General features: G+C 55.0%; 3 protein-coding genes across 3 annotated transcripts in view; 1 reads left to right on the top strand and 2 right to left on the bottom strand.

Moving 5' to 3' along the window:
• LOC140400210 (neurexin-2-like) overlaps positions 1–27,878 on the bottom strand; it is a 2,085,493-nt gene that overhangs the window by 1,860,272 nt on the left and 197,343 nt on the right. The window lies entirely within an intron of this gene.
• On the bottom strand, positions 15,049–16,467 carry ccdc85b (coiled-coil domain containing 85B). The gene has a single exon (XM_072489440.1). The coding sequence runs from the start codon at positions 16,061–16,063 to the stop codon at positions 15,323–15,325; it is 741 nt and encodes a 246-aa protein (XP_072345541.1). The 5' UTR covers positions 16,064–16,467; the 3' UTR covers positions 15,049–15,322.
• LOC140399948 (acidic fibroblast growth factor intracellular-binding protein-like) overlaps positions 25,416–27,878 on the top strand; it is a 28,673-nt gene continuing 26,210 nt past the window's right edge. Inside the window, 2 exon segments of the mRNA XM_072489436.1 lie at positions 25,416–26,141; positions 26,867–27,065. Coding sequence (XP_072345537.1) covers positions 26,057–26,141; positions 26,867–27,065 — 284 coding nt within the window. The 5' untranslated portion in view covers positions 25,416–26,056.

The following is a 27,878-nucleotide window of genomic DNA, read 5'->3' as shown; positions in this document are numbered from 1 at the left end:
CCCCGTGCTGTACCTGTCCTGGGAGTGTTTGATGGGGACAGTGTAGAGGGAGCTTTACTCTGTATCTAACCCCGTGCTGTACCTGTCCTGGGAGTGTTTGATGGGGACAGTGTAGAGGGAGCTTTACTCTGTATCTAACCCCGTGCTGTACCTGTCCTGGGAGTGTTTGATGGGGACAGTGTAGAGGGAGCTTTACTCTGTATCTAACCCCGTGCTGTACCTGTCCTGGGAGTGTTTGATGGGGACAGTGTAGAGGGAGCATTACTTGTATCTAACCCCGTGCTGTCCCTGTCCTGGGAGTGTTTGATGGGGACAGTGTAGAGGGAGCTTTACTCTGTATCTAACCCCGTGCTGTACCTGTCCTGGGAGTGTTTGATGGGGACAGTGTAGAGGGAGCTTTACTCGTATCTAACCCCGTGCTGTCCTGTCCTGGGCGTGTTTGATGGGGACAGCGTAGAGGGAGCTTTACTCTGTATCTAACCCCGTGCTGTACTTGTCCTGGGATTGTTAGATGGGGACAGTGTAGAGGGAGCTGTACTCTGTATCTAACCCCGTGCTGTACCTGTCCTGGGAGTGTTTGATGGGGACAGTGTAGAGGGAGCTTTACTCTGTATCTAACCCTGTGCTGTACCTGCCCTGGGAGTGTTTGATGGGGACAGTGTAGAGTGAGCTTTAATCTGTATCTAATCCCGTGCTGTACCTGTACTGGGAGTTTTTGATGAAGACAGTGTAGAGGGAGCTTTACTCTGTATATAACCCTGTGCTGTACCTGTCCTGGGAGTGTTTGATGGGGACAGTGTAGAGGGAGCTTTACTCTGTATCTAACCCCGTGCCCTACCTGTCCTGGGAGTGTTTGATGGGGACAGTGTAGAGGGAGCTTTACTCTGTATCTAACCCCGTGCTGTACCTGTCCTGGGAGTGTTTGATGAGGGACAGTGGAGAGGGAGCTTTACTCTGTATCTAACCCCGTGCTGTACCTGTCCTGGGAGTGTTTGATGGGGACAGTGTAGAGGGAGCTTTACTCTGTATCTAACCCCGTGCTGTACCTGTCCTGGGAGTGTTTGATGGGGACAGTGTAGTGGGAGCTTTACTCTGTATCTAACCCCGTGCTGTACCTGTCCTGGGAGTGTTTGATGGGGACAGTGTAGAGGGAGCTTTACTCTGTATCTAACCCTGTGTGGAACTGGTTCAGTGAACCAACTGAAGGAGGATGGAAATGCTTTTGAAAAGTTATGTATCCGTGGTTGATCGTTATTGTGAACAGGGAAATGAATAAGTGGTTGACTAGGGAGCATCTGAAAGGAAAACAAGTCTCTCATTCATGTCATAGCAGATTGTGAATGCCTGACTCACATCAGACTGGCGTGACTCAAGTTCCTGAATGGTATGTGTCACAGCAAGGAGAGAGAGAGAGAGAAATAATTGAAATTTGAGATGATTGTTGAGTTAACGGGGCCTGTCGGAAATTCTGAGCCCTGTGATAGTGGGTGAAAGGTCAAAGTGCAGAGTGGAGCAGTTCCGAGCTGAAAAACACTGGTTTAGGTCTGTGTGTAATAATCGGAGGGTAGGCCGAGCACATTGGGGAGCGGAGTGAGGGACAGGATGTGGCACTCTGGCTCATCCATCCACACCAGGCCGAAGCCTCACAATGTCAGAGGATCGTGCAGCGCAGAAGGAGGCTGGGTCTGTGCGGGTCATTCCGCACTTCCCCTCGCCCCTAGCTCCCTGGAATTCCAGCCCCCCGTCTTCCTCCAGACTGTCAGTGTGATTTTAATCCCTCATCTCTGCTACCCTTGCTGTCCAATCTCTTCTGTCGGTTTCACAAACACTTTGAGTGAAGAAATTTCACCTCATCTAATCTCCAAAATGGCCGACTCCTTCCCCGAGTGAAGAAGTTTCTCCTCATCTCGGTCCCCAAAATGGCCGACTCCTTCCCCGAGTGAAGAAGTTTCTCCTCATCTCGGTCCCCAAAATGGCCGACTCCTTCCCCGAGTGAAGAAGTTTCTCCTCATCTCGGTCCCCAAAATGGCCGACTCCTTCCCCGAGTGAAGAAGTTTCTCCTCATCTCGGTCCCCAAAATGGCCGACTCCTTCCCCGAGTGAAGAAGTTTCTCCTCATCTCGGTCCCCAAAATGGCCGACTCCTTCCCCGAGTGAAGAAGTTTCTCCTCATCTCGGTCCCCAAAATGGCCGACTCCTTCCCCGAGTGAAGTAAGATTCAAATAGCTCTGTTTTTCATGTATTGGACAATCTGTCTGGACTGGATTGGATTATTTTATTGTCACGTGTACTGAGACACAGTGAAAAGTATTGTTCTGCGTACAGTTCAGACAGATCGTTCCATACATGTAAAAAAAACATCGGGCAACATAAAATACACAATGTAAATACATAGTCACAGGCATCGGGTGAAGCATACTAGTGGCGTACTACCTGGTAGAGAAGATGTGTGAAGAGATCAGTTCAGTCCATAAGAGGGTGGTTTAGGAGTCTGGTGACAGCGGGAAAGAAGCTGTTTTTGAGTCTGTTCGTGCATGTTCTCAGACTTCTGTATCTCCTGCCCGATGGAAGAAGTTGGAAGAGGGAGTAAGCCGGGTGGGAGGGGTCTTTGATTATGCTGCCCACTTTCCCAAGGCAGCGGGAGGTGTAGATGGAGTCAATGGATGGGAGGCGGGTTCGTGTGATGGACTGGGCGGTGTTCGCGACTCTCTGAAGTTTCTTGCGGTCCTGGGCCGAGCAGTTGCCATACCAGGCTGTGATGCAGCCCGATAGGATGCTTTCTATGGTGCATCTGTAAAAGTTGGTAAGAGTTAATGTGGACATGCCGAATTTCCTTAGTTTCCTGAGGAAGTATAGGCGCTGCTGTGCTTTCTTGGTGGTAGCGTCGACGTGGGTGGACCGGGACAGATTTTTGGAGATGTGCACCCCTAGGAATTTGAAACTGCTCACCATCTCCACCTCGGCCCCGTTGATGCTGACAGGGGCGTGTACAGTACTTTGCTTCCTGAAGTCAATGACCAGCTCTTTAGTTTTGCTGTATGCAGTAGAATACTTTCACTGTTCCTCAGTACACGTGATAATAAATCAAATCCAATCTATTCGTCTACAAGACGCGCCGCAGCCACTCGCTCCTTCGACAGCACCTTCCAAACCCGCCACCTCTACCGTCTAGAAGGACGAGGGCAGCAGCAGACGCACGGGGAACGCCACCGCCTGCAAGTTCCCCCCCTCCGAGCCGCTCGCCATCCCCGACTCGGAAATATATCGGCCGTTCCTTCGCTGTGGCTGGGGTCAAAATACTTGGAACTCCCTCCCTAACAGCACGGCGGGTGTACCTACACCACACGGGGACTGCGGCGGGTTCAAGATGGCGGCTCACCCACCACCTTCTCGAGGGGCAATTAGGGACGGGGAATGAATGCTGGGCCCGGCCAGCGACGGCCACATCCTGGGAATGAATTTCAATCCCCTTTTCGACAAAGGCTGACAGACCATTTGCCTTCCTTCCTCTGTTTCCCGATCTAGTCGACCCAAGTCCCTCTGAATGTTGAAAATGTTGGCAACTTTTCGAGAATATTCTGCATTTCTGTTCATACTGGGCACACCGCCAGCTCAAACACAATCTCTCCCCTTTATCTTCTGGATAACGGCCGATTAAGAAAGAGGCTACTGTGTTGGGTACCAGGGCTAGTAGGGACTCGTTGGGCGGAGTGGTATCTAAGAGTGGTGGACACCGCCCTCCAGTGGCAGACAGGAGGTACTGCAGCGGATGGAAAAGTCTGCTCTTGCGCCACCTGGTGGCAGCCATCAGGCAGTACAGATCTGAAACATTCCCTAATGCAGAGCCCGACAGAGACACAGACACACACACAGACAGAGACACAAACACAGACAGAGAGACACACACACAGACACACAAACATACGGACAGAAAGGCACAGACACACAAACAGAAACACACAGACACACACAAAGATAGTCACAAAACACACACACACAGTCTCACGCACGTACACACACAGACACTCAGACGGACACACACAAACACTCACAGACACTAACACATAGACACATGCTCACAGCCACACACAAATTCACATAATTACACACACAGACATACATAGACACACCTAGACACACGCAGATACATATACACACAGACACACACTCACATTCATTCACAGACACACACACAGAGACACACACTCACACACACACATTCATTCACAGACAGACACACAGAGACACACACTCATGCACACACACAGACACACACTTGCACATTGACATAAACTCGCACTCACTCAGGCACACACACAGTCGAACACAGACATACACAGTCACACAAACACACATACATATGCATTCACTCACAGACACATTCACACCACAGACTTACACACGACATGCACACACACTCCTACACATGCACACTCAGACACACATAGCACATACACAATGACACACCTACACAATCACACACACAGACATACATAGACACACACGGACACATACACACACACAAATACACACACACACAAATACACACACACACAAATACACACACAGACACAAACTAACACTGACCCATACACACACACAGACACTCAGGCATACTCACACACACATACACATTCACATACACAAATAGACACACACGGATGCACTCACTCACAGACACACACGTACACACACACGCGCTCACAGACAGACCCAGTCTCGCGGCCGTGACCTTCAGGACGTGGCCTGCCGGGTCGCTACCGAGCCACTCTTGGTGACGCAGTGTGGCGTTCCCACCAGGTGACCTTCAGCGTGGTCGGGTGCGCATTCAACAGTTGACAGAATGAAGAGAGCAGGGATATAGGGCGGCGTTTTTGGACCGCACCACCCCCCCCCCCCCCCCCCACCCCCCCCCCCGCCGCACCCCCGAGATGGAGGCAGCCTGCCATTGGCCAGAGACGGGATCTACCTGGGGCTGCTATCAAGACGGAGAACTTTTGTTTTTAATCCCCGGAGGTATCGCGGGATACGGTACAGCAATGGTTAATCCCCGGAGGGATCGCGGGATACGGTACAGCAATGGTTAATCCCCGGAGGGATCGCGGGATACGCCACAGCAATGGTTAATCCCCGGAGGGATCGCGGGATACGGTACAGCCTACCCTAGTTGAAAAGGGGGAGCAGGCTTGAGCGACCAAATGCCCCCCCCACCCATTCCGCCATTGTGTTCAATAAGGACGCGGGGAGTCCAAACCAAGTAAAAATAAGAACGTTTTATTTACAAACAGGATATTTACAATCCCCGGTAGGCGCCCACCGGGTACCACGCTGGTCAGTGTGTTACTGGCCGACCTTGTATATATATATATACACTGGGTTGCTGAGATACCTGCCCCCTAGTGGGGAAGCTCGTACTCTGCAAGAAGCATGGGGTAGACTAACATTCCCACCCCGTAGGCTATTACAAAGGCTGCTGGGAAATGTGTGCTTCCCAGTGTCGAGAAATGCCCCCCCCCCCCCCCCCCCCCCCCCTCAATGATGTCGCCTGGCCAACCACTCACCCTCTCTCCCTCTCCTCCACTATCTCCTCCAGCCCTCAGCTACCAAGAGAGGCTGGGGCTTTTTTTGTTCCTGAAAGCAGATATGGGTGAGCGAGGGTGTTTGGGGAGGGGGGTGTCTCTTGATCGAGGTGTACAAAATTATGAGGGGCATTGGTAGGGTGGATAGGAAGGAACCTCTCCCCTTAGCTGAGGGGGGGGGGTCAATAAGCAGGGGCTTTAGATTTAAGGGAAGGGGGAGGGGGGGATTTGAGGAAAGACCGTTTTCACCCACAGGGTTCGATCCCGGCTCTGGGTCACTGTCCGTGTGGAGTTTGCACATTCTCCCCGTGTCTGCGTGGGTTTCGCCCCCACAACCCAGAGATGTGCAGGGTTAGGTGGATTGGCCACGCTAAATTGCCCCTTAATTGGAAAAATGAATTGGGTACTCTTAAATTTATATTAAAAACATTTTTTTTTTAAATGGCGGGCAGGCTCGAAGGGCCGAGCGCTCCTATTTTCGATGTTTCTATGAAACACGGCAGCCATTTTGTGTACAGCAAGCTCCCACAAACAGCAATGTGGTAAAGACCTACATCATCTGTTGTTCTGATGATTTGATTGAGGGAGGCAGTTTTGAACATAGAACATACAGTGCAGAAGGAGGCCATTCGGCCCATCGAGTCTGCACCGGCCCACTTAAGCCCTCACTTCCACCCTATCCCTGTCACCCCCCCTAACCTTTTTTTGGACACTAAGGGCAATTTAGCACGGCCAATTCACCTAACCTGCACGTCTTTGGACTGTGGGAGGAAACCGGAGCGCCCGGAGGAAACCCACGCAGACACGGGGGAGGATGTGCAGACTCCGCACAGACAGTGACCCAAGCCCGGGAATCGAACCCGGGACCTTGCCGCTGTGAAGTCTCAGTGCAACCACGTGTGCTACCGTGCTGCCCTGAAGCGGTAATGCCACTGGGCTAGCAATCCAGAGCCCCCCCCCCCCCGCAACCAGGTTAGTGTTCTGGTGGGACAAGGGTTTGAATCCCCACCCCGGCAGAATTGTAAAGCTCGGTAACAGCGACCGTGACGATCATCGATTGTCGTAAAAAATAAACCCCCATCTGGTTCACTAATGTCCCCCTTTAGGGGAAAGGGGGAAATCTGCCGTCCTTACCCCGGTCTGGCCTACATGTGACACCAGACCCCCCCCGCCCCCCCCATCTTCTTCCAATAGCAGGCGTGGGATCTTTCGCACCCACCTGAGAAAGTGGACGAGGATTTGGTTGAAGTTCTCTGGTGAAAGACGGCAATTTTGAGAGTTTGGTACTCCCTCGGTGCCTGCCGTTCGGAGCCGCAGGCGGGCGTGGCTACCCTCTCAGCCACTGCTGACAGGCGATAGTGGGGCATTCCTACACCGGGCAGCCCGGCGCCACCCAGGAGGCAGACGCATCGACCCCGGGGACACCGCGCCCTGAGGAGGTGTCAAGGCCTACTGGCGATGGAGACACAAACAATACTGCGGCCAAGGGGGAGCGCGTGGTGAGGAGCAACAGCCGGAAGGGAGCGGGTACTTCAGTGAATTACCTCGATTTCTCAGCACTGAATCAGGCCATTTGGACCATCTCCTCTGTTCTGGTGATCCAACCCCACACAAGCCTCCTCCCCCGCTCCCCCTCACCCTATCATACTATTGCTCTCTCCCTCGTGTGTTTATCCAGCTTTACCCCCGCGCCCCCCCCCCCCACCTTAAATGTATCGACACTATTCACCTTCCTGTGGGAGCGAGACCCACATTCCCTGTGAGAGGGAGTCCCACATTCTCCCCCCACTCCCCGTGGGAGCGAGTCCCACATTCTCCCCCCACTCCCCGTGGGAGCGAGTCCCACATTCTCCCCACTCCCTGTGGGAGCGAGTCCCACATTCTCCCCACTCCCCGTGGGAGCGAGTTCCACATTCTCCCCCACTCCCCGTGGGAGCGAGTCCAACATTCTCCCCCACTCCCTGTGGGAGCGAGTCCCACATTCTCCCCATTCCCTGTGGGAGCGAGTCCCACATTCTCCCCCACTCCCTGTGGGAGCGAGTTCCACATTCTCCCCATTCCCCCTGGGAGCGAGTCCCACATTCTCCCCCACTCCCTGTGGGAGCGAGTTCCACATTCTCCCCCACTCCCCGTGGGAGCGAGTCCCACATTCTCCCCCACTCCCTGTGGGAGCGAGTTCCACATTCTCCCCCACTCCCTGTGGGAGCGAGTCCCACATTCTCCCCACTCCCTGTGGGAGCGAGTCCCACAGTCTCCCCCACTCCCCGTGGGAGCGAGTTCCACATTCTCCCCCACACTCTGTAGGAGCGAGTCCCACATTCTCCCGCACTCCCTGTGGGAGCGAGTTCCACATTCTCCCCCACTCCCCGTGGGAGCGAGTCCCACATTCTCCCCACTCCCTGTGGAAGCGAGTCCCACAGTCTCCCCCACTCCCCGTGGGAGCGAGTTCCACATTCTCCCCCACTCCCTGTGGAAGCGAGTCCCACATTCTCCCCCACTCCCCGTGAGAGCGAGTCCCACATTCTCCCCCCACTCCCTGTGGGAGCGAGTCCCACATTCTCCCCACTCCCTGTGGGAGCGAGTTCCACATTCTCCCCCACTCCCTGTGGGAGCGAGTCCCACATTCTCCCCCACTCCCCGTGAGAGCGAGTCCCACATTATCCCCCACTCCCCGTGGGAGCGAGTCCCACATTCTCCCCACTGCCTGTGGGAGCGAGTCCCACATTCTCCCCCACTCCCCGTGGGAGCGAGTTCCACATTCTCCCCCACTCCCCGTGGGAGCGAGTTACACATTCTCCCCCACTCCCCGTGAGAGCGAGTCCCAAATTCTCCCCACTCCCTCTGGGAGCGAGTTCCACATTCTCCCCCACTCCCTGTGGGAGCGAGTTCCACATTCTCCCCCACTCCCCGTGGGAGCGAGTCCCACATTCTCCCCCACTCCCCGTGAGAGCGAGTCCCACATTCTCCCCCACTCCCGGTGGGAGCGAGTTCCACATTCTCCCCACTCCCTGTGAGAGCAAGTCCCACATTCTCCCCCACTCCCCGTGAGAGCTAGTCCCACATTCTCCCCCACTCCCCGTGGGAGCGAGTCCCACATTCTCCCCCACTCCCCGTGGGAGCGAGTCCCACATTCTCCCCCACTCCCCGTGGGAGCGAGTCCCACATTCTCCCCCACTCCCTGTGGGAGCGAGTTCCACATTCTCTCCAATCCCTGTGGAAGCGAGTCCCACATTCTCCCCACTCCCTGTGGGAGCGAGTTCCAACATTCTCCCCACTCCCTGTGGGAGCGAGTCCCACATTCTCCCCCACTCCCTGTGGGAGCAAGTCCCACATTCTCCCCCACTCCCCGTGGGAGCGAGTCCCTCATTCTCCCCACTCCCTGTGGGAGCGAGTTCCACATTCTCCCCACTCCCTGTGGGAGCGAGTCCCACATTCTCCCCACTCCCTGTGGGAGCGAGTTCCACATTCTCCCCACTCCCTGTGGGAGCGAGTCCCACATTCTCCCCCACTCCCTGTGGGAGCAAGTCCCACATTCTCCCCCACTCCCCGTGGGAGCGAGTCCCTCATTCTCCCCACTCCCTGTGGGAGCGAGTCCAACATTCTCCCCACTCCCTGTGGGAGCGAGTCCCACATTCTCCCCCACTCCCCGTGGGAGCGAGTCCCTCATTCTCCCCACTCCCTGTGGGAGCGAGTCCCACATTCTCCCCCACTCCCTGTGGGAGCGAGTTCCACATTCTCCCCATTCCCCCTGGGAGCGAGTCCCACATTCTCCCCCACTCCCTGTGGGAGCGAGTTCCACATTCTCCCCCACTCCCCGTGGGAGCGAGTCCCACATTCTCCCCCACTCCCTGTGGGAGCGAGTTCCACATTCTCCCCCACTCCCTGTGGGAGCGAGTCCCACATTCTCCCCACTCCCTGTGGGAGCGAGTCCCACAGTCTCCCCCACTCCCCGTGGGAGCGAGTTCCACATTCTCCCCCACACTCTGTAGGAGCGAGTCCCACATTCTCCCGCACTCCCTGTGGGAGCGAGTTCCACATTCTCCCCCACTCCCCGTGGGAGCGAGTCCCACATTCTCCCCACTCCCTGTGGAAGCGAGTCCCACAGTCTCCCCCACTCCCCGTGGGAGCGAGTTCCACATTCTCCCCCACTCCCTGTGGAAGCGAGTCCCACATTCTCCCCCACTCCCCGTGAGAGCGAGTCCCACATTCTCCCCCCACTCCCTGTGGGAGCGAGTCCCACATTCTCCCCACTCCCTGTGGGAGCGAGTTCCACATTCTCCCCCACTCCCTGTGGGAGCGAGTCCCACATTCTCCCCCACTCCCCGTGAGAGCGAGTCCCACATTATCCCCCACTCCCCGTGGGAGCGAGTCCCACATTCTCCCCACTGCCTGTGGGAGCGAGTCCCACATTCTCCCCCACTCCCCGTGGGAGCGAGTTCCACATTCTCCCCCACTCCCCGTGGGAGCGAGTTACACATTCTCCCCCACTCCCCGTGAGAGCGAGTCCCAAATTCTCCCCACTCCCTCTGGGAGCGAGTTCCACATTCTCCCCCACTCCCTGTGGGAGCGAGTTCCACATTCTCCCCCACTCCCCGTGGGAGCGAGTCCCACATTCTCCCCCACTCCCCGTGAGAGCGAGTCCCACATTCTCCCCCACTCCCGGTGGGAGCGAGTTCCACATTCTCCCCACTCCCTGTGAGAGCAAGTCCCACATTCTCCCCCACTCCCCGTGAGAGCTAGTCCCACATTCTCCCCCACTCCCCGTGGGAGCGAGTCCCACATTCTCCCCCACTCCCCGTGGGAGCGAGTCCCACATTCTCCCCCACTCCCCGTGGGAGCGAGTCCCACATTCTCCCCCACTCCCTGTGGGAGCGAGTTCCACATTCTCTCCAATCCCTGTGGAAGCGAGTCCAACATTCTCCCCCACTCCCTGTGGGAGCGAGTTCCACATTCTCCCCACTCCCTGTAGGAGCGAGTCCCACATTCTCCCCACTCCCTGTGGGAGCGAGTTCCAACGTTCTCCCCACTCCCTGTGGGAGCGAGTCCCACATTCTCCCCCACTCCCTGTGGGAGCAAGTCCCACATTCTCCCCCACTCCCCGTGGGAGCGAGTCCCTCATTCTCCCCACTCCCTGTGGGAGCGAGTTCCACATTCTCCCCACTCCCTGTGGGAGCGAGTCCCACATTCTCCCCACTCCCTGTGGGAGCGAGTTCCACATTCTCCCCACTCCCTGTGGGAGCGAGTCCCACATTCTCCCCCACTCCCTGTGGGAGCAAGTCCCACATTCTCCCCCACTCCCCGTGGGAGCGAGTCCCTCATTCTCCCCACTCCCTGTGGGAGCGAGTCCAACATTCTCCCCACTCCCTGTGGGAGCGAGTCCCACATTCTCCCCCACTCCCCGTGGGAGCGAGTCCCTCATTCTCCCCACTCCCTGTTTCGGCGAGTCCCACATTCTCCCCACTCCCCGTGGGAGCGAGTCCAACATTCCTCCCCACTCCCTGTGGGAGCGAGCCCCACATTCTCCCCACTCCCCGTGTACAGACGCTTCTCCGGAATTCCCCGATTGGATTTATTTGTCATCGCACACTGATGACTCCCTTATTCTGGTCTCACCCACATGTGGAAACATCTTCGACCCCACAGAAACCCCCTTCCCCAATTTAAATCCCTCATTCAGGTCACCCCTTCAACCTTCGCTCTTCATGGCCGCTATATCCCTTTTAGAATATGGAGACCAGAACTGTTCCAGTGTGGTCTTGGGTTTGACACAGGTTTCACATCCCTTAATTCTGTTGTGCCTCGTCAAAAGCAGGTTCCACAGGACAGGTCAGAGATATCATATCATGAGCTCATGGAACAGGAACAGGACGAGAGTGGGACTGGCTGGGAATTTTTAAGTCTGAGGGTGTGGATATGTGTGTCCCTACCCCCCCTCCTCCAGAGCAGGAATAGGTAGGAAGAATGACAGGAAATTCCGGGCTTCCTGGGCTTTGTATGGCTGCATGGTTGCAGATTGCGGACTGCGCTGCAACAATGACTTACGTTTACATAGCATCCTTGGCCTCATAAAGTGCAGAACAGGAGCATCGACGGTTAAAGATTTGGGTCCCAGCCCATATTCGGGGGGGTGTTAGGGTCAGCCACAAAAAGCTCAATCCAAGAGGTCGGATTTAAGGAGCGTGTTAAAGGAGAAGAGAGTGTGTGAGAGACAAGAGAGAGACAGAGAGAGAGAGAGAGAGACAGGGAGAGTGTGAGAGACAAGAGAGAGACAGAGAGAGAGAGCGAGAGACAGGGAGAGTGTGAGAGACAAGAGAGAGACAGAGAGAGAGACTGAGAGACAGGGAGAGTGTGAGAGACAAGAGAGAGACAGAGAGAGAGACAGGGAGAGTGTGAGACACAAGAACGAGACAGAGAGAGAGAGCGAGAGACAGGGAGAGTGTGAGAGACAAGAGAGAGACAGAGAGAGAGACAGGGAGAGTGTGAGACACAAGAACGAGACAGAGAGAGAGAGCGAGAGACAGGGAGAGTGTGAGACAAGAGAGAGACAGAGAGAGAGCGAGAGACAGGGAGAGTGTGGGAGACAAGAGAGAGACAGAGAGAGAGCGAGACACAGGGAGTGTGAGAGACAAGAGAGAGACAGAGAGAGAGCGAGAGACAGGGAGAGTGTGGGAGACAAGCGAGAGACACAGAGAGAGCGAGAGACAGGGAGTGTGAGAGACAAGAGAGAGACAGAGAGAGAGCGAGACACAGGGAGAGTGTGAGACATAAGAGAGAGACAGAGAGAGAGCGAGAGACAGGGAGTGTGAGAGACAAGAGAGAAACAGAGAGAGAGCGAGAGACAGGGAGAGTGTGAGACACAAGAACGAGACAGAGAGAGAGCGAGAGACAGGGAGAGTGTGAGAGACAAGAGAGAAACAGAGAGAGAGCGGGAGACAGGGAGAGTGTGAGACACAAGAGAGAGACACAGAGAGAGCGAGAGACAGGGAGTGTGAGAGACAAGAGAGAGACAGAGAGAGAGCGAGAGACAGGGAGTGTGAGAGACAAGAGAGAAACAGAGAGAGAGCGAGAGACAGGGAGAGTGTGAGACACAAGAACGAGACAGAGAGAGAGCGAGAGACAGGGAGAGTGTGAGAGACAAGAGAGAAACAGAGAGAGAGCGGGAGACAGGGAGAGTGTGAGACACAAGAGAGAGACACAGAGAGAGCGAGAGACAGGGAGTGTGAGAGACAAGAGAGAGACAGAGAGAGAGCGAGAGACAGGGAGAGTGTGGGAGACAAGCGAGAGACACAGAGAGAGCGTGAGACACAAGAACGAGACAGAGAGAGAGCGAGAGACAGGGAGAGTGTGAGAGACAAGAGAGAAACAGAGAGAGAGCGGGAGACAGGGAGAGTGTGAGACACAAGAGAGAGACACAGAGAGAGCGAGAGACAGGGAGTGTGAGAGACAAGAGAGAGACAGAGAGAGAGCGAGAGACAGGGAGAGTGTGGGAGACAAGCGAGAGACACAGAGAGAGCGAGAGACAGGGAGTGTGAGAGACAAGAGAGAGACAGAGAGAGAGCGAGACACAGGGAGAGTGTGAGACATAAGAGAGAGACAGAGAGAGAGCGAGAGACAGGGAGTGTGAGAGACAAGAGAGAAACAGAGAGAGAGCGAGAGACAGGGAGAGTGTGAGACACAAGAACGAGACAGAGAGAGAGCGAGAGACAGGGAGAGTGTGAGAGACAAGAGAGAAACAGAGAGAGAGCGGGAGACAGGGAGAGTGTGAGACACAAGAGAGAGACACAGAGAGAGCGAGAGACAGGGAGTGTGAGAGACAAGAGAGAGACAGAGAGAGAGCGAGAGACAGGGAGTGTGAGAGACAAGAGAGAAACAGAGAGAGAGCGAGAGACAGGGAGAGTGTGAGACACAAGAACAAGACAGAGAGAGAGCGAGAGACAGGGAGAGTGTGAGAGACAAGAGAGAAACAGAGAGAGAGCGGGAGACAGGGAGAGTGTGAGACACAAGAGAGAGACACAGAGAGAGCGAGAGACAGGGAGTGTGAGAGACAAGAGAGAGACAGAGAGAGAGCGAGACACAGGGAGAGTGTGAGACACAAGAGAGAGACAGAGAGAGAGCGAGAGACAGGGAGTGTGAGAGACAAGAGAGAAACAGAGAGAGAGCGAGAGACAGGGAGAGTGTGAGACACAAGAACGAGACAGAGAGAGAGCGAGAGACAGGGAGAGTGTGAGAGACAAGAGAGAGAGAGCGAGAGACATGGAGAGTGTGAAAGATGAGCGAGACACAGAGAGAGCGAGAGACAGGGAGTGCGAGAGACAAGAGAGAGACAGAGAGAGTGCGAGACACAGGGAGAGTGTGAGACACAAGAGAGAGACAGAGAGAGCGAGAGACAGGGAGAGTGTGAGAGACAAGAGAGACAGAAAGAGAGGGAGAGAGAGAGACAGAGAGAGAGACAGAGAGAGAGTCAGACAGAGAGAGAGAGAGCTTGCAGAGATGTGGAGGGTTGTAGGGGCTGGAGGACGTTATAGAGATAGGGAGGGTAGTAGTGGCTGGAGGAGGTCACAGAGATAGAGAGGGTTGTAGGGGCTGGAGGAAGTTACAGAAATAGTGAGGGTAGTAGTGGCTGGAAGAGTTAACAGAGATAGGGAGGGTTGTTGGGGTTGGCAGAGGTTACAGAGATAGGGAGGCGCAGAAGAATGTTAAAAAGTTATATTTCGCAGTGCTCTCTGTACAATACTGAGCTGTGCCTCCAGCTTTGTCCTGCCTGTTTGAACACAGGCCTTATCAGCCAAAACAGCCTCATTCTTTTAAACAATACGGAGTGTGTTACACAGTTAGAAAGTCACTCACACAATCACACCCTCAGCATAATAACACAGCACATTCACTGGAGCCCTCGATAAAACGGGACAGGTTCGCCGGACGCGTTTGAGAGGCGGTCCGGAATTCCCGCTCTTCCTCGTCTGCCGTCCTGAACGAGGCCTTTCGTTGTCTTGACGACCGCCCCGCGAGGGAGGGAGGGGAGCCTGCGTCGCCACCGCGCGCCTCTCGCCACCTCGGGCGCCTCCCCCGGAGCCCACGCAGTACTTTGGAGGGGCAGCCGTCACTGTCCTGTCAGAGGTGATTTACCGCACAGCAAGATCCCAGAAACAACGCGAGCCGCGTTGGCGAGCCGGATCAGCTGTTGCGCCCACTTTGACCCTCTCGCCCGAAAGGTGGCAGGTGGGTGGGGGATGGTCCCACTTGTCTGGCCGATGGTCCCGCGAACTGGACCCTTCCCCAACACTCCCCCCTCCCCAACACCTCCTCCCGGCCTCCCCTCAGGAAACTGGGGGATGGCATTTCCCGCCATCGGGTGGTCTGCGGTTCAGCACGGGGGGGGGCCAGCGCCGCTGCCTCACGCAGCCAGGGTCCCGGGTTCGATTCCCGGCTTGGGTCACTGTCTGTGCGGAGTCTGCACGTTCCCCCCCCCCCCCCCCCCCCCGTGTCTGCGTGGGTTTCCTCCCACTGCAGGTGAGGTGGATTGGTCGTGCTAAAATTGCCCCCTTAGTGTCCAAAGATGTGCACCTTGGGAGGGGGGTGGGGCGACTACGGGGATAGGGTTGGGTGGGGGAGGGAGGGGTTGGGGGTACTCTTTCCGCAGGCTCGATGGGCCGAATGGCCTCCTTCGGCACTGTTGGAGACTGTACAATTCCCGATCCTTCCCCTGGGGTCAGGAGCGGGGCAGGGGTGGAGTGGGGGGGATGTTTTAATCCTCGGGGGAGCAGGCGAGGTGGGTTTGGTCCGGGCTGCCCACGCTGCCGGTGCTGGAGCTGCCGTCGCCCAGGTCCCGGGGCCCGCAGGGGATGTTGAGGTCGGAGGAGCCGGCGGGGCTGGCGTCGCAGTTCTCCTCCTCCTCCTGGCGGTGGCGGTAGTGGGCGTCGCAGTTCTCCTCCTCCTCCTGGCGGTGGCGGTAGCGGGCGGCGCAGTTCTCCTCCTCCTCTTGGCGGTGGCGGTAGCGGGCGGCGCAGTTCTCCTCTTCCTCGTCCTGGTGGTGGTAGCGGGCGGCGCACAGCTCCCGCAGCTCCAGGTTCTCCCTCGCCAGCGCCCCCTGCAGCCGCTCCAGGTTGGCCAGCTTGCGCAGGTAGCCGCCCACGTCCTCCCGCATCACCCGGGCCGCGTAGCGCCCGAAGGCCTGCCACTCGCGGGCCAGTCCCTTCACCTTGAGCCGGTCCTCGTCCAGGAAGCAGCAGAGGTCCCGCAGCTCCTGGTTCTCCTCCTGCAGCTGGCTGTTGACGGCCTTGAGCTCCCGGATCTCCCGCAGGTGGCCCTGCAGCTGCCGGTTCACCTCCTGGATTAGCCTCCCTCGCTGTACCAGGGCTGCAATCTTGTCCCCCTCGGCCTTGCGCAGCCTCTGCACCAGCTCCTCCTTGTCCCAAGCCAGCAGGTCCTCCTCCGAGAGCTGGGACAGGTCCATGGGGAGCAATTCCCCCTCCCCTGCACCACTCATCTTCAGCTCCCTTTCTGGGTCAGCACATACGAATAGCACCGGGAGCCTCGCATCAGTCCAGACAATCCCCGGGCCTTATGAATAATTGAATCTTCAGCACAATGTGTCCTTGTCTCTTTCTTTGCGATGCCTTTTAAATGGGACCTGGAACAATACAGGGAGGCTGCAGCTCTGCGGGGAGACGAGCAGGGTTAGCGACGGTCCCTGGGCTTCAGACACCCCCAGCAGGAGCCCTGCGGAAAGGACCAGTCCGCAGTTTAATGCAGCATTGAGAATGAGAGCAGTTCCTACGTCAACGGCAAATCCCCCCCCGTCGCAGCAACAACAGGGGACATCCTGTTGCCAGCCTCCCACATCAATCCTTCCTGGGGCTGTCGGATAAGAGTGAGGGGAAGGCAGGCAGGAATGGGAAGCGGGGTGGGGTGGGGGTAGGGAGGGGAGGATGGGCGGGATGCCTGCTGACTGGAGAAGCATCCAGCGTTGTATGTGTGACAGTGTATGTGCGAGTATGAGAGTGCGTGCGAATGTGTGTGTGTGCGAGTATGAGAGAGTGTGTGTGAGAGAGAGTGCGTGTGTGTGAAAGAGTGCGTGTGTGAGTCTGAGTGTGTGTGTGTGTGCGAGAGAGTGTGTGAGTGAGAGTGTGCGAGTAGGAGCGTGCATGTGAGCGAGTGAGAGAGTGCGTGTGTGTGAGTGAGAATATGAGAGTGTGTGTGTGTGAGAGAGTGTACGAGTAGGAGTGCGCGTGTGAGTGTGTGCGAGTGAGAGAGTGCGTGTGTGAGTATGAGAGAGTGCGTGTGTGTGAGAGAGAGTGTATGTGTGAGTGTGAGAGTGTGTGTGAGTGTGTGTGTGAGTATGAGAGAGAGTGTGTGCGAGTGAGAGAGTGCGTGTGTGCGAGAGAGAGTGTATGTGTGAGTGTGAGAGAGTGTGTGTGTGAGTGTGTGTGTGAGTATGAGAGTGTGTGTGAGAGAGAGTGCGTGTGTGTGAGTGAGAGTGTGTGTGTGTGTGAGAGAGAGTATGTGTGTGAGAGAGTGCGTGTGTGAGTCTGAGTGTGTGTGTGTGCGAGAGAGTGTGCGAGTGTGTGTGAGTGAGAGTGTGTGTGTGTGTGTGAGAGAGAGTGTATGTGTGTGAGAGAGAGTGTATGTGTGTGAGAGAGTGCGTGTGAGTGTGTGTGTGTGAGAGAGTGTGTGTGTGGGTGTGTGAGAGAGAGTGCGTGTGCGAGAGTGTGGGTGTGAATGTATGAGAATGTGTGTGTATGAGAGTGCATGAGTGTGCGTGTGTGTGGGTGAGTATGAGATGGTGTGTGCGCGAGCCTGAGAGTGTGTGCGTGAGTAGGAGAGTGTGTGTATAAATATGGGAGTGTGTGTATGAGAGTGTGAGTGTGTGTGAGAGTGTGTGTGTGAGTCGGAGAGTGTGTGTATAAGTATGAGAGTGTGTGTGCGTGAGTGTGTGTATGAGAGTGTGGGTGTGTGTGAGAGTGTGTGTGTGAGTCGGAGAGTGTGTGTATAAGTATGAGAGTGTGTGTGCGTGAGTGTGTGTATGAGAGTGTGGGTGTGTGTGAGAGTGTGTGTGTGAGTCGGAGAGTGTGTGTATAAGTATGAGAGTGTGTGTGCGTGAGTGTGTGTATGAGTGCGTGTGTGAGTGTGTGAATATGAGTGTGAGTGTATTACAGTGTGTGTAAGTATGAGAGTGTATGTGTGTGTGAGTATGAGAGTGTATGTGTGTGTGAGTTTGAAAGTGTGTGTGTGTGTGAGAACTCAGTCTCTCCTCATAAGCCAGTCCTCTCAACTCCGGAATCAACCTAGTGAATCTCCTCTGCACCCCCTCCAGTGCCAGTCCATCCTTTCCCAAGTAAGGGGACCAAAACTGTCCACAGTGCTCCAGGTGTGGACTCACCAGCATCCGATACAGCTGCAACACAACCTCCCTGCTTTTAAACTCCATCCCTCCAGCAATGAAGGACAAAATTCCATTTCCCTTGTTAATTACCTGCTGCATCTGCAAACCAACTTTTTGCGATTCATGCGCAAGGACACCCAGGTCCCTCTGCACAGCAGCGCGCCGCAATTTTTTACCACTTAAATAATAGTCCATTTGGCTGTTATTCCTACCAAAATGGATGACCTCACATTTACCAACATTGTACTCCATCTGCCAGACCCTGGCCCACTCACTTAAACTGTCTATATGCCTCTGCAGACTTTCAGTATCCTCTGCACACTTTGCTCTACCACTCATCTTAGTGTCACCTGCGAACTTCGACAGATTACAATTGGGTAGTGTTGGTTCAAACGAAGTTGGTAGGTAGAGCTACTGAAGTGTTTGCATCTCTATCTGTGGAGGTATCTAGGGATTATGATGAGGTGAGAAAATCCATTTTAAAGTACATATGAACTAGTGCCAGAAGCTAACAGACAGGAGTTTAAAAATCCAAAGAAATAATCAGGTCAGACGTATATATAATTTGAAAGAACGACGGATAACAGCATTAAAAATAGACCAAATGTACGAAGCTCTTAGGGAAATGGTTATTTTGAAGGAATTTAAAGATTCACTCACCGCAGTAGTCAAAACGCATGTGGAAGAGCAAAGGATTAAAACTGCTAGATTGGCAGCAGAAATGGCAGATGATTTTGAACTGGTTCGCAAATCAAAGTCTGGTTTTCCGACATCAATTTCAATCTGTGAAGGATAGAAACCGGAGAAATTAGAAATTCACAGGTAGTCCAGGCAAAGGAGGTCTAGTTGGAGATATTAAGGATAGTTTGCCTCTGGTTAAAGAGGAAACCCCACGATAGTGGAAGAGAGATAAGAAAACATACAAGCTTTCATTGTAATAAAGTTGGACACATGAAGCCGCAGTACTGCTGGCTTAAGAAAAGTACTGGGGAGACAGACTCATTAAAACACGATTAGTCAGTGGGGTTTATTAAAGTGGGAGGAAAAACCATTGTCCCAATGGAAGAGATACAACAGAGTGTACAACCTGTTTAGAGGTTGGTGGATAAGCAAGTGTCAGAACCTTTTTAAGGATTTTATTTGTGGGGGTAAGGTTTATTCAAGTGTACAAGGTGGAGTAGGTAAGGAGATTAAGATCTTAAGGGATACAATGAGCAAGTCAATCTTTAATGGTGAGAGATAGGGAGATATGTAGTTTGGAAGGCATATTGTCAGAAAAGGAGGTAATATGTGGAATTAATGGGGAGAGAAGTAGTGTACCATTATGCAAGGTAAGGTTAGCGAGTCCGGTGCAGAGTGGTGAAGTGGTGGTAGGAGGAACAGAAAATACTCTTTTCAGGGTACTATTTATCCTGGGTAATGATATAGCTGGATCACAGGTGGGAGTGGTGCCTACTGTGGTTGAAAAGCCAGAAGAAAGAAGTCAAACAACTGAGGTGTTGCAAGAATCATATGAAATGAAAAATGAAAATGAAATGAAAATCGCTTATTGTCACAAGTAGGCTTGAAATGAAGTTACTGTGAAAAGCCCCTAGTCGCCACATTCCGGCGCCTGTTCGGGGAGGCTGGTACGGGAATTGAACCGTGCTGCTGGCTTGCCTTGGTCTGCTTTCAAAGCCAGCGATTTAGCCCTGTGCTAAACCAGCCCCTAGAATCATATCCTGGGGTGTTTCCTGATTATGTAGTGACAAGATCACAAAGCCACCAGTTGAGACAGGAGGATAAGAACTCGAGGGGTACCAATAGGGAGGCTGAGGTTCAGTTATCAGAAACCATTTTCTTTTTTTTTTTTCGTTTTTTAACAATTTAGTATACCCAATTCATTTTTTCCAATTAAGGGCCAATTTAGCTTGGCCAATCCACCTACCCGGCGCATCTTTGGGTTGTGGGGGCGAAACCCATGCAGACATGGGGAGAATGTGCAAACTCCACACGGACAGTGACCCAGTGCCGGGATCGAACCTGGGACCTCGGCGCCGTGAGGCAGCAGTGCTAACCACTGCGCCACCGTGCTGCCCTTTGAAACCATGTTCGATCAGGTGGTTGATAAAGAACAACAGCAGGTGGTGGATGAAGTGGATATCTTCGGCGGGATTCTCTCAGCCCGGGGATAGGCCGGAGAATCCCGCAAATCGCGCCACGTCACCCCCCCCCCCGACACTGGCATGCGTGGTTGGCGTAATGCTGGTCGCGGGCCACTCTATGCAACCGGCCCGCTGATTCTCGGCCCGGGGTGGGCCGAGCGGCCGGCGTGAAAACGCCGAGACCCGCCGGCGCTGTCCACACCTGCTCGCAGCCGGCGGGAGCTCTGTGTGGAAGGGTCGGGTGGCGGCCTGTGGGGGGGGGAAGGGGGCTCCGACCCCGGGGGAGGGGGGGGGCCTGCGTGCAGCATGGCCCACGATTGGGGCCCACTGATCGGCGGGCCGGCCTCTCTGTCTCCGGCCTCTTTCCTTCCACGCCAGCCCCTATAGTCCTGCGCCATGTTGCGCCAGGGCCGGTGCATTGAAGGAGGCCACAGTGCATGCGCGCGTTGGTGCCGGCGTCACTGCGGATGCGCGGATCCCGCGGCGCCCAGTTCGCGCCGGGATCGGCAGCTGGAGCGCCGTGAACCGCCCCAGCGCCGTGGCAGCGGCCCATTCACGCCGTCATAAAACACAATGGTGGATACTCTGCCGCGGGATGGGAGATTCCCGCCCCTTTAGTTCAAGAAAGTTGGGAGAATTACAGCAGAATGATTCAGAGATAAGGCAGTTGCATTAGAAAGCATATACAGAAATAGAATCTGAGTGTGTACCAGAGTGTGATTACATTAGAAATAATGTATTAATGAAAAAATTGAGACCTTTACATATTATGGCAGATGGGAAATGGGCAGAAGTTCATCAAGTGGTATTAGCGGAGGATTATAGAAAGGAAGATTAGTATGGGATGCCACTAGGGGGTAATTTAGGGGTAAGGAAAACTCGAGCAAAAATACAAAAACATTTTTATTGGTCTGGATTGCATGAGGATGTAATTGAATTTCGCCATACATGTTACACATGTCAGGTAATAGGGAAACCTGAAATGAAATGAAAATCGCTTATTGTCACAAGTAGGCTTCAAATGAAGTTACTGTGAAAAGCCCCTAGTCGCCACATTCCGGCACCTGTTCGGGGAGGCTGGTACGGGAATTGAACCCGCGCAGCTGGTCTGCCATGGTCTGCTTTAAAAGCCAGCTATTTAGCCCTGTGCTAAATCAGCCCCCTCAACTGGTAATCAAACCAGTACCCTTAATACCCATTCCAGCATTTCATTGAATCATAGAATTTACGGTGCAGAAGGAGCCCATTTGGCCCATCGAGTCTGCACTGGCCCTTTGTAAGAGCACCCTACTTAAGCCTCCACCCTATCCCCGTACCCTGTAAACCCACCTCACCTTTTTGGACACTAAGGGCAATTTAGCGTGGCCAATCCACCCTAACCTGCACATCTTTGGACTGTGGGAGGAAACCGGAGCACCCGGAGGAAACCCACGCAGACACAGGGAGAAAGTGCAAACTTCACACGGACAGTCACCCGAGGCCGGAATCGAACCCGGGTCCCTGGCGCCGTGAGGCAGCAGTGCTGATCACAGTGCCACCGGGCCAAGTAACACTATTAGATACACCGTGACATCAGCGGAAGGTTTGTGGGCTTCTGGGGAGTTTGCCATCGTACCCTGTGCAAGCCCTCTTAATAAAGCCTGCACCATGTTTTTACAAACTTAAAATGTGGCACCTCTACTTCTTTTCCAATTCGGGGCTAACAGCAAACATATAACGCTGTGGCTGACCAACGCTACCTGGTTTCTTTGAGCAGGGTAGGTGTAGAGGATGTTGCAGTCCTACAAGATCTCGTTCCGTTAGTCAGTCTTGGGTGCACTGATTTCTTGAACTGGGTGCTGCGCTTTCTCCCAGGGGGGGGAGAGAGAGATACCTTGTTAGCGCATCCAGATTCCTCTGTCTCTTCTTGGCAAACCCAGCTCCTAAAGGTCTGTTCCCTGTATACTCTAAAGGAATGTCTGCTGTGGTCATTGTTGTCGGGCAAGGGACCACATTTTGATGTTCCACCTCGGAAACCTTTGACACATTTCAAGGTTGTAGAAACCAACAGGAGATGGGGGTTCTTTCATCTTCCACGAAGGGGGGATGGGGTGTTGCGTGTCCTTTGGTTGTATATCCTGGCTGGCTAGAAGTTCCCAATTGCCTTGATAGGATGTCGATTAAGTTCCAGAAATTTGCATTTTTAATATCTTCCTTAGTTTTGTGTTTTGATGTCTGTATCTGACCTTGGTTCTATAATGGCCCAGTTAATAGCTTGTGAAGCAGTCATTGTCCATTTTGATGACCCTCCTTCCCAAGTAGCTACTGTTTCGCTGGACAGATAAGCTCCTAAAGCTGCAAATGACGTGTTCATTTCTTTCACTAATTCCTTTATGAAATGGGCCTGGACCTCCCCCCCCCCCCCCCCAGCATGTGTGACATTCCATGAGCAATCATCTCAGGGTGTGTCTGCAATGCGATCCATATAGCAACCTAGTGGTCAACTTACATTTCCAGACATCAGGTGACGTGTGGCAGCCATCTTTAGTCGGTGTGGTTTTTATTTTGCGCTCGTCTTTAAAAAACAAGCTGCTGTTTAAATAGTTCAGTAAGTTTTTGGTTATTTGGTGAAGTTATGGGTAGAGATCTCTCAGCCACAAGATCCCTTTGTGGCGATGGCATGAAGTGTGTTTGGTGGGAAGGCATGGAGTGAGGGGGTGGAGGGGATTTGGAGGGAAGACTGAGGGTGTGGAGGGGGATGGATCGGGATGTCATTACAAGGGGCTGGCCTGTTGTTAGGGGCTGGGTCTCCATTGCTAGGAGCTGGGATCCTGTTCCTAGGGGCTGGTACTCCATTGCTGGGGGCTGGGACTCTGTTGCTTGGACCTGAGATCCTGCTGCTAGGGGCTGGGATCCTATTGCTGGGATCCTGTTGCTCGGGGCTGGGATCCTGTTGCTCGGGGCTGGGATCCTGTTGCTCGGGGCTGGGTCTCCATTGCTGGGGGCTGGGATCCTGTTGCTAGGGGCTGGGATCCTGTTGCTAGGGACTGGGATCCTGTTGCTAGGGGCAGGGACTTTGTGGCTAGGGGCTGGGATCTTATTGATTAGGGGCTGGGATCCTGTTGCTTGGGCCTGAGATCCTGTTGCTGGGGGCTGGGATCCTGTTGTTCGGGGCTGGTATCATGTTGCTAGGGGCTGGGTCTCCATTGCTCGGGGCTGGGATCCTGTTGCTCAGGGCTGGGATCCTGTTGCTCGGGGCTGGGATCCTGTTGCTCGGGGCTGGGATCCTGTTGCTAGGGGCTGGGATCCTGTTGCTAGGGGCTGGGTCTCCATTGCTCAGGGCTGGGATCCTGTTGCTCGGGGCTGGGATCCTGTTGCTAGGGGCTGGGTCTCCATTGCTCAGGGCTGGGATCCTGTTGCTCGGGGCTGGGATCCTGTTGCTAGGGGCTGGGACTCCATTGCTAGGGGCTGGGATCCTGTTGCTAGGGGCTGGGATCCTGTTGCTAGGGGCTGGGTCTCCATTGCTAGGGGCTGGGATCCTGTTGCTAGGGGCTGGGATCCTGTTGATAGGGGCTGGGATCCTGTTGCTAGGGGCTGGGGATCCTGTTGCTAGGGGCTGGGGATCCTGTGCTAGGGGCTGGGATCCTGTTGCTAGGGGCTGGGTCTCCATTGCTAGGGGCTGGGATCCTGTTGCTAGGGGCTGGGATCCTGTTGCTCAGGGCTGGGTCTCCATTGCTGGGGGCTGGGATCCTGTTGCTAGGGGCTGGGATCCTGTTGCTAGGGGCTGGGATCCTGTTGCTAGGGGCAGGGACTTCGTGGCTAGGGGCTGGGATCTTATTGATTAGGGGCTGGGATCCTGTTGCTTGGGCCTGAGATCCTGTTGCTGGGGGCTGGGATCCTGTTGTTCGGGGCTGGTATCATGTTGCTAGGGGCTGGGGTCCTGTTGCTCGGGGCTGGGATACTGTTGCTTGGGGCTGGGGTCCTGTTGCTTGGGGCTGGGGTCCTGTTGCTCGGGACTGGGATCCTGTTGCTCGGGGCTGGGGTCCTGTTGCTAGGGGCTGGGTCTCCATTGCTCGGGGCTGGGATCCTGTTGCTCGGGGCTGGGATCCTGTTGCTAGGGACTGGGATCCTGTTGCTAGGGGCTGGGTCTCCATTGCTAGGGGCTGGGATCCTGTTGCTAGGGGCTGGGATCCTGTTGCTAGGGGCTGGGTCTCCATTGCTAGGGGCTGGGATCCTGTTGCTAGGGGCTGGGATCCTGTTGCTCGGGGCTGGGATCCTGTTGCTAGGGGCTGGGATCCTGTTGCTAGGGGCTGGGTCTCCATTGCTAGGAGCTGGGATCCTGTTGCTAGGGGCTGGGTCTCCATTGCTAGGGGCTGGGATCCTGTTGCTAGGGGCTGGGATCCTGTTGCTAGGGGCTGGGATCCTGTTGCTAGGGGCTGGGTCTCCATTGCTCGGGGCTGGGATCCTGTTGCTCGGGGCTGGGATCCTGTTGCTAGGGGCTGGGTCTCCATTGCTCGGGGCTGGGATCCTGTTGCTCGGGGCTGGGATCCTGTTGCTAGGGGCTGGGATCCTGTTGCTAGGGGCTGGGAATCCTGTTGCTAGGGGCTGGGATCCTGTTGCTAGGGGCTGGGATCCTGTTGCTCGGGGCTGGGATCCTGTTGCTCGGGGCTGGGTCTCCATTGCTAGGGGCTGGGAATCCTGTTGCTCGGGGCTGGGATCCTGTTGCTAGGGGCTGGGATCCTGTTGCTAGGGGCTGGGAATCCTGTTGCTAGGGGCTGGGATCCTGTTGCTAGGGGCTGGGATCCTGTTGCTCGGGGCTGGGATCCTGTTGCTCGGGGCTGGGTCTCCATTGCTAGGGGCTGGGATCCTGTTGCTAGGGGCTGGGATCCTGTTGCTAGGGGCTGGGATCCTGTTGCTCGGGGCTGGGATCCTGTTGCTCGGGGCTGGGTCTCCATTGCTAGGGGCTGGGATCCTGTTGCTAGGGGCTGGGATCCTGTTGCTAGGGGCTGGGTCTCCATTGCTAGGGGCTGGGAATCCTGTTGCTAGGGGCTGGGAATCCTGTTGCTCGGGGCTGGGATCCTGTTGCTAGGGGCTGGGATCCTGTTGCTAGGGGCTGGGATCCTGTTGCTAGGGGCTGGGTCTCCATTGCTCGGGGCTGGGTCTCCATTGCTCGGGGCTGGGATCCTGTTGCTCGGGGCTGGGACGCCGCGGCGCTGCCTCCGCCTCCTCGCCCTCCGCGCCCTCCGCCGCCTGCACTGAGCATGCGCAGGCTCCGTCTCTGACGATTGCCGCCAGTCCGCCGGAAGTTCCCGGTCCCCCTTTGACCCGGAAGCGGTCTCGTTGAGCTGTTGACTTGAGGGGGTGGTTTGTTTTTTCCAAGAGGAGCTGAAGTTAACAACTGTCAGGGTTTAGGGGGCTGGTTACCATAGTAACAGGATCTGGGGGGGGGGGGGCTGGTTACCATAGCAACCGGATTTGGGGTTAGTTACCCGAGAAACAGGATCTGGGAGGTAGTTACCATAGCAACAGGATCTGGGGTAATTATAGCAACAGGATCTGGGAGGTAGTTACCATAGCAACAAGATCTGGGGGGCAACAGGATCTGGGGGGCTAGTTACCTTACCATAGTAATAGGATCTTGGGTTAGTTACCCTAGTAACAGGATCTGTGGGATAGTTACCCGAGCAACATGATCGTGAGGGTAGTTACCATAGCAACATGATTTGGGGGTAGTTACCATAGTAACGGGGCAAAGGGTAATTACTGTAGAGACAGGCAGTAGTGGGGGAGGCTGTTTTCCCCATAGTAACAGGTCTACAGACAGTACGAGGTTCAAAGGACGGGGAGGGCGACAGTTCCCATAGTATCGGAACGGGACACATTGACGACAAGACCTGTACAGTCGTTATAGTCACCAGAGGATGCCCGGCAGCGGTTAAGCTGTGCGCGCGTGGGGAGATTGTGCGTGGCCGCCATGGCGGTGGAGCTGGATGTGTTTGTGGGCAACACCACCCTGATCGACAAGGACGTTTATCAGCTCTGGCTGGACGGGTATTCAGGTAACAGGCTGAGGAGGCGCGCAGGGCCCGGGGTCGACAAGAGTCAAGCCTAACCTTTAACCAGTACGAGAAAGGTCATAGCTTAACCTCTGCCTTCCATTCAGTTACAACATTCAGTCCACGGAGTCTGTACCGGTGTTTATTAGCCTCCATCCTCCTCACTCCATCTCGCCCCCATCCTTGGAAATATGGTTGACACAGTGGTTAACACCGCTGCCTCACAGCGCCAGGGTCCCGGGTTCAATACCAGCCCCAGGTGACAGCGTGGAATTTGCATGTTCTCCCCCGTGTCTGCGTGGGTTTCCTTCGGGTGCTCCGGTTTCCTCCCACAGTCCAAAGATATGCTGGTTAGGTGGATTGGCCGTGCTAAATTGCCCCTTAGTATCCAAAGATTAGGTGGGGGTGGGGGGGGGGGAGGGGCGGGGGGGGTGGAACGACATTGGGCGCTCTTTCAGAGGTTCAGTACAGCCTCGGTGGGCCGAATGGCATCCTTCTGTACTATGAGGAGCTTCCAAATGGTTCCGAGGGGACAGTTGAATTGATGTACAGCCCAACCCGGCACAGAATTTGGAAATGATATTCCCCATCGTGAGACCTGGATTTGGGAAGCGAAGCAGCCAGTCGAGAGGCAGTAGGTTTGGAGGGGCGAGGGTAGGGAGGGGTTTCTGGTGTTGGGGTACCTGTGCAGCGCTCCGATTTCATCCGTTGCTCTGCCGCTGTTTCAGTGAGTGACGCCGTCACAATTCGAATCCAGAGCGGGATCTTGGAGCAGACGGGCGCAACGCAAGATGTGCTGGAGAGCGACACAATGGATCATTACCGGGCCTTCCAGATGCTGGAGCGCCTGCTGCACAGTCCTTCAAAGCTGACCAACCAGCTCCTCTTCCAGATCCCGCCGCCAATGCAGTCGATGTTAATTGAAAAGTAAGCTGCCTGAGCCGGATTTAAAATAAACCGGGAGGCTTACAATGATGAGGGTGTGGGAGGAAATTCTGCCATCCTTGCCTTGTCTGCCCTTGATGGGGGGGACAGTGTAGAGGGAGCTTAATTCTGCATCTAACCCCGTGCTGTACCTGTCCTGGGAGTGTTTGATGGGGACAGTGTAGAGGGAGCTTTACTCTGTATCTAACCCCGTGCTGTACCTGTCCTGGGAGTGTTTGATGGGGACAGTGTAGAGGGAGCTTTACTCTGTATCTAACCCTGTGCTGTACCTGTCCTGGGAGTGTTTGATGGGGACCGTGTAGAGGGAGCTTTACTCTGTATCTAACCCTGTGCTGTACCTGTCCTGGGAGTGTTTGATGGGGACAGTGTAGAGGGAGCTTTACTCTGTATCTAACCCCGTGCTGTACCTGTCCTGGGAGTGTTTGATGGGGACAGTGTAGAGGGAGCTTTACTCTGTATCTAACCCTGTGCTGTACCTGTCCTGGGAGTGTTTGATGGGGACCGTGTAGAGGGAGCTTTACTCTGTATCTAACCCCGTGCTGTACCTGTCCTGGGAGTGTTTGATGGGGACAGTGTAGAGTGAGCTTTACTCTGTATCTAACCCCGTGCTGTCCCTGTCCTGGGAGTGTTTGATGGGGACAGTGTAGAGGGAGCTTTACTCTGTATCTCACCCCGTGCTGTACCTGTCCTGGGAGTGTTTGATGGGGACAGTGTAGAGGGAGCTTTACTCTGTATCTAACCCCGTGCTGTCCCTGTCCTGGGAGTGTTTGATGGGGACAGTGTAGAGGGAGCTTT

Source organism: Scyliorhinus torazame, chromosome 24, assembly GCF_047496885.1.
Source record: "Scyliorhinus torazame isolate Kashiwa2021f chromosome 24, sScyTor2.1, whole genome shotgun sequence".
NCBI classification, from domain to species: Eukaryota; Metazoa; Chordata; class Chondrichthyes; order Carcharhiniformes; family Scyliorhinidae; genus Scyliorhinus; species Scyliorhinus torazame.
Note: the sequence above shows the minus strand (reverse complement) of the source record. Positions and strands in the feature narration are given on the sequence as shown.

Coding starts and splice junctions, on each gene's coding strand:
- ccdc85b (XM_072489440.1), bottom strand. CDS start 16,063: ATGAGTGGTGCAGGGGAGGGGGAATTGCTCCCCATGGACCTGTCCCAG.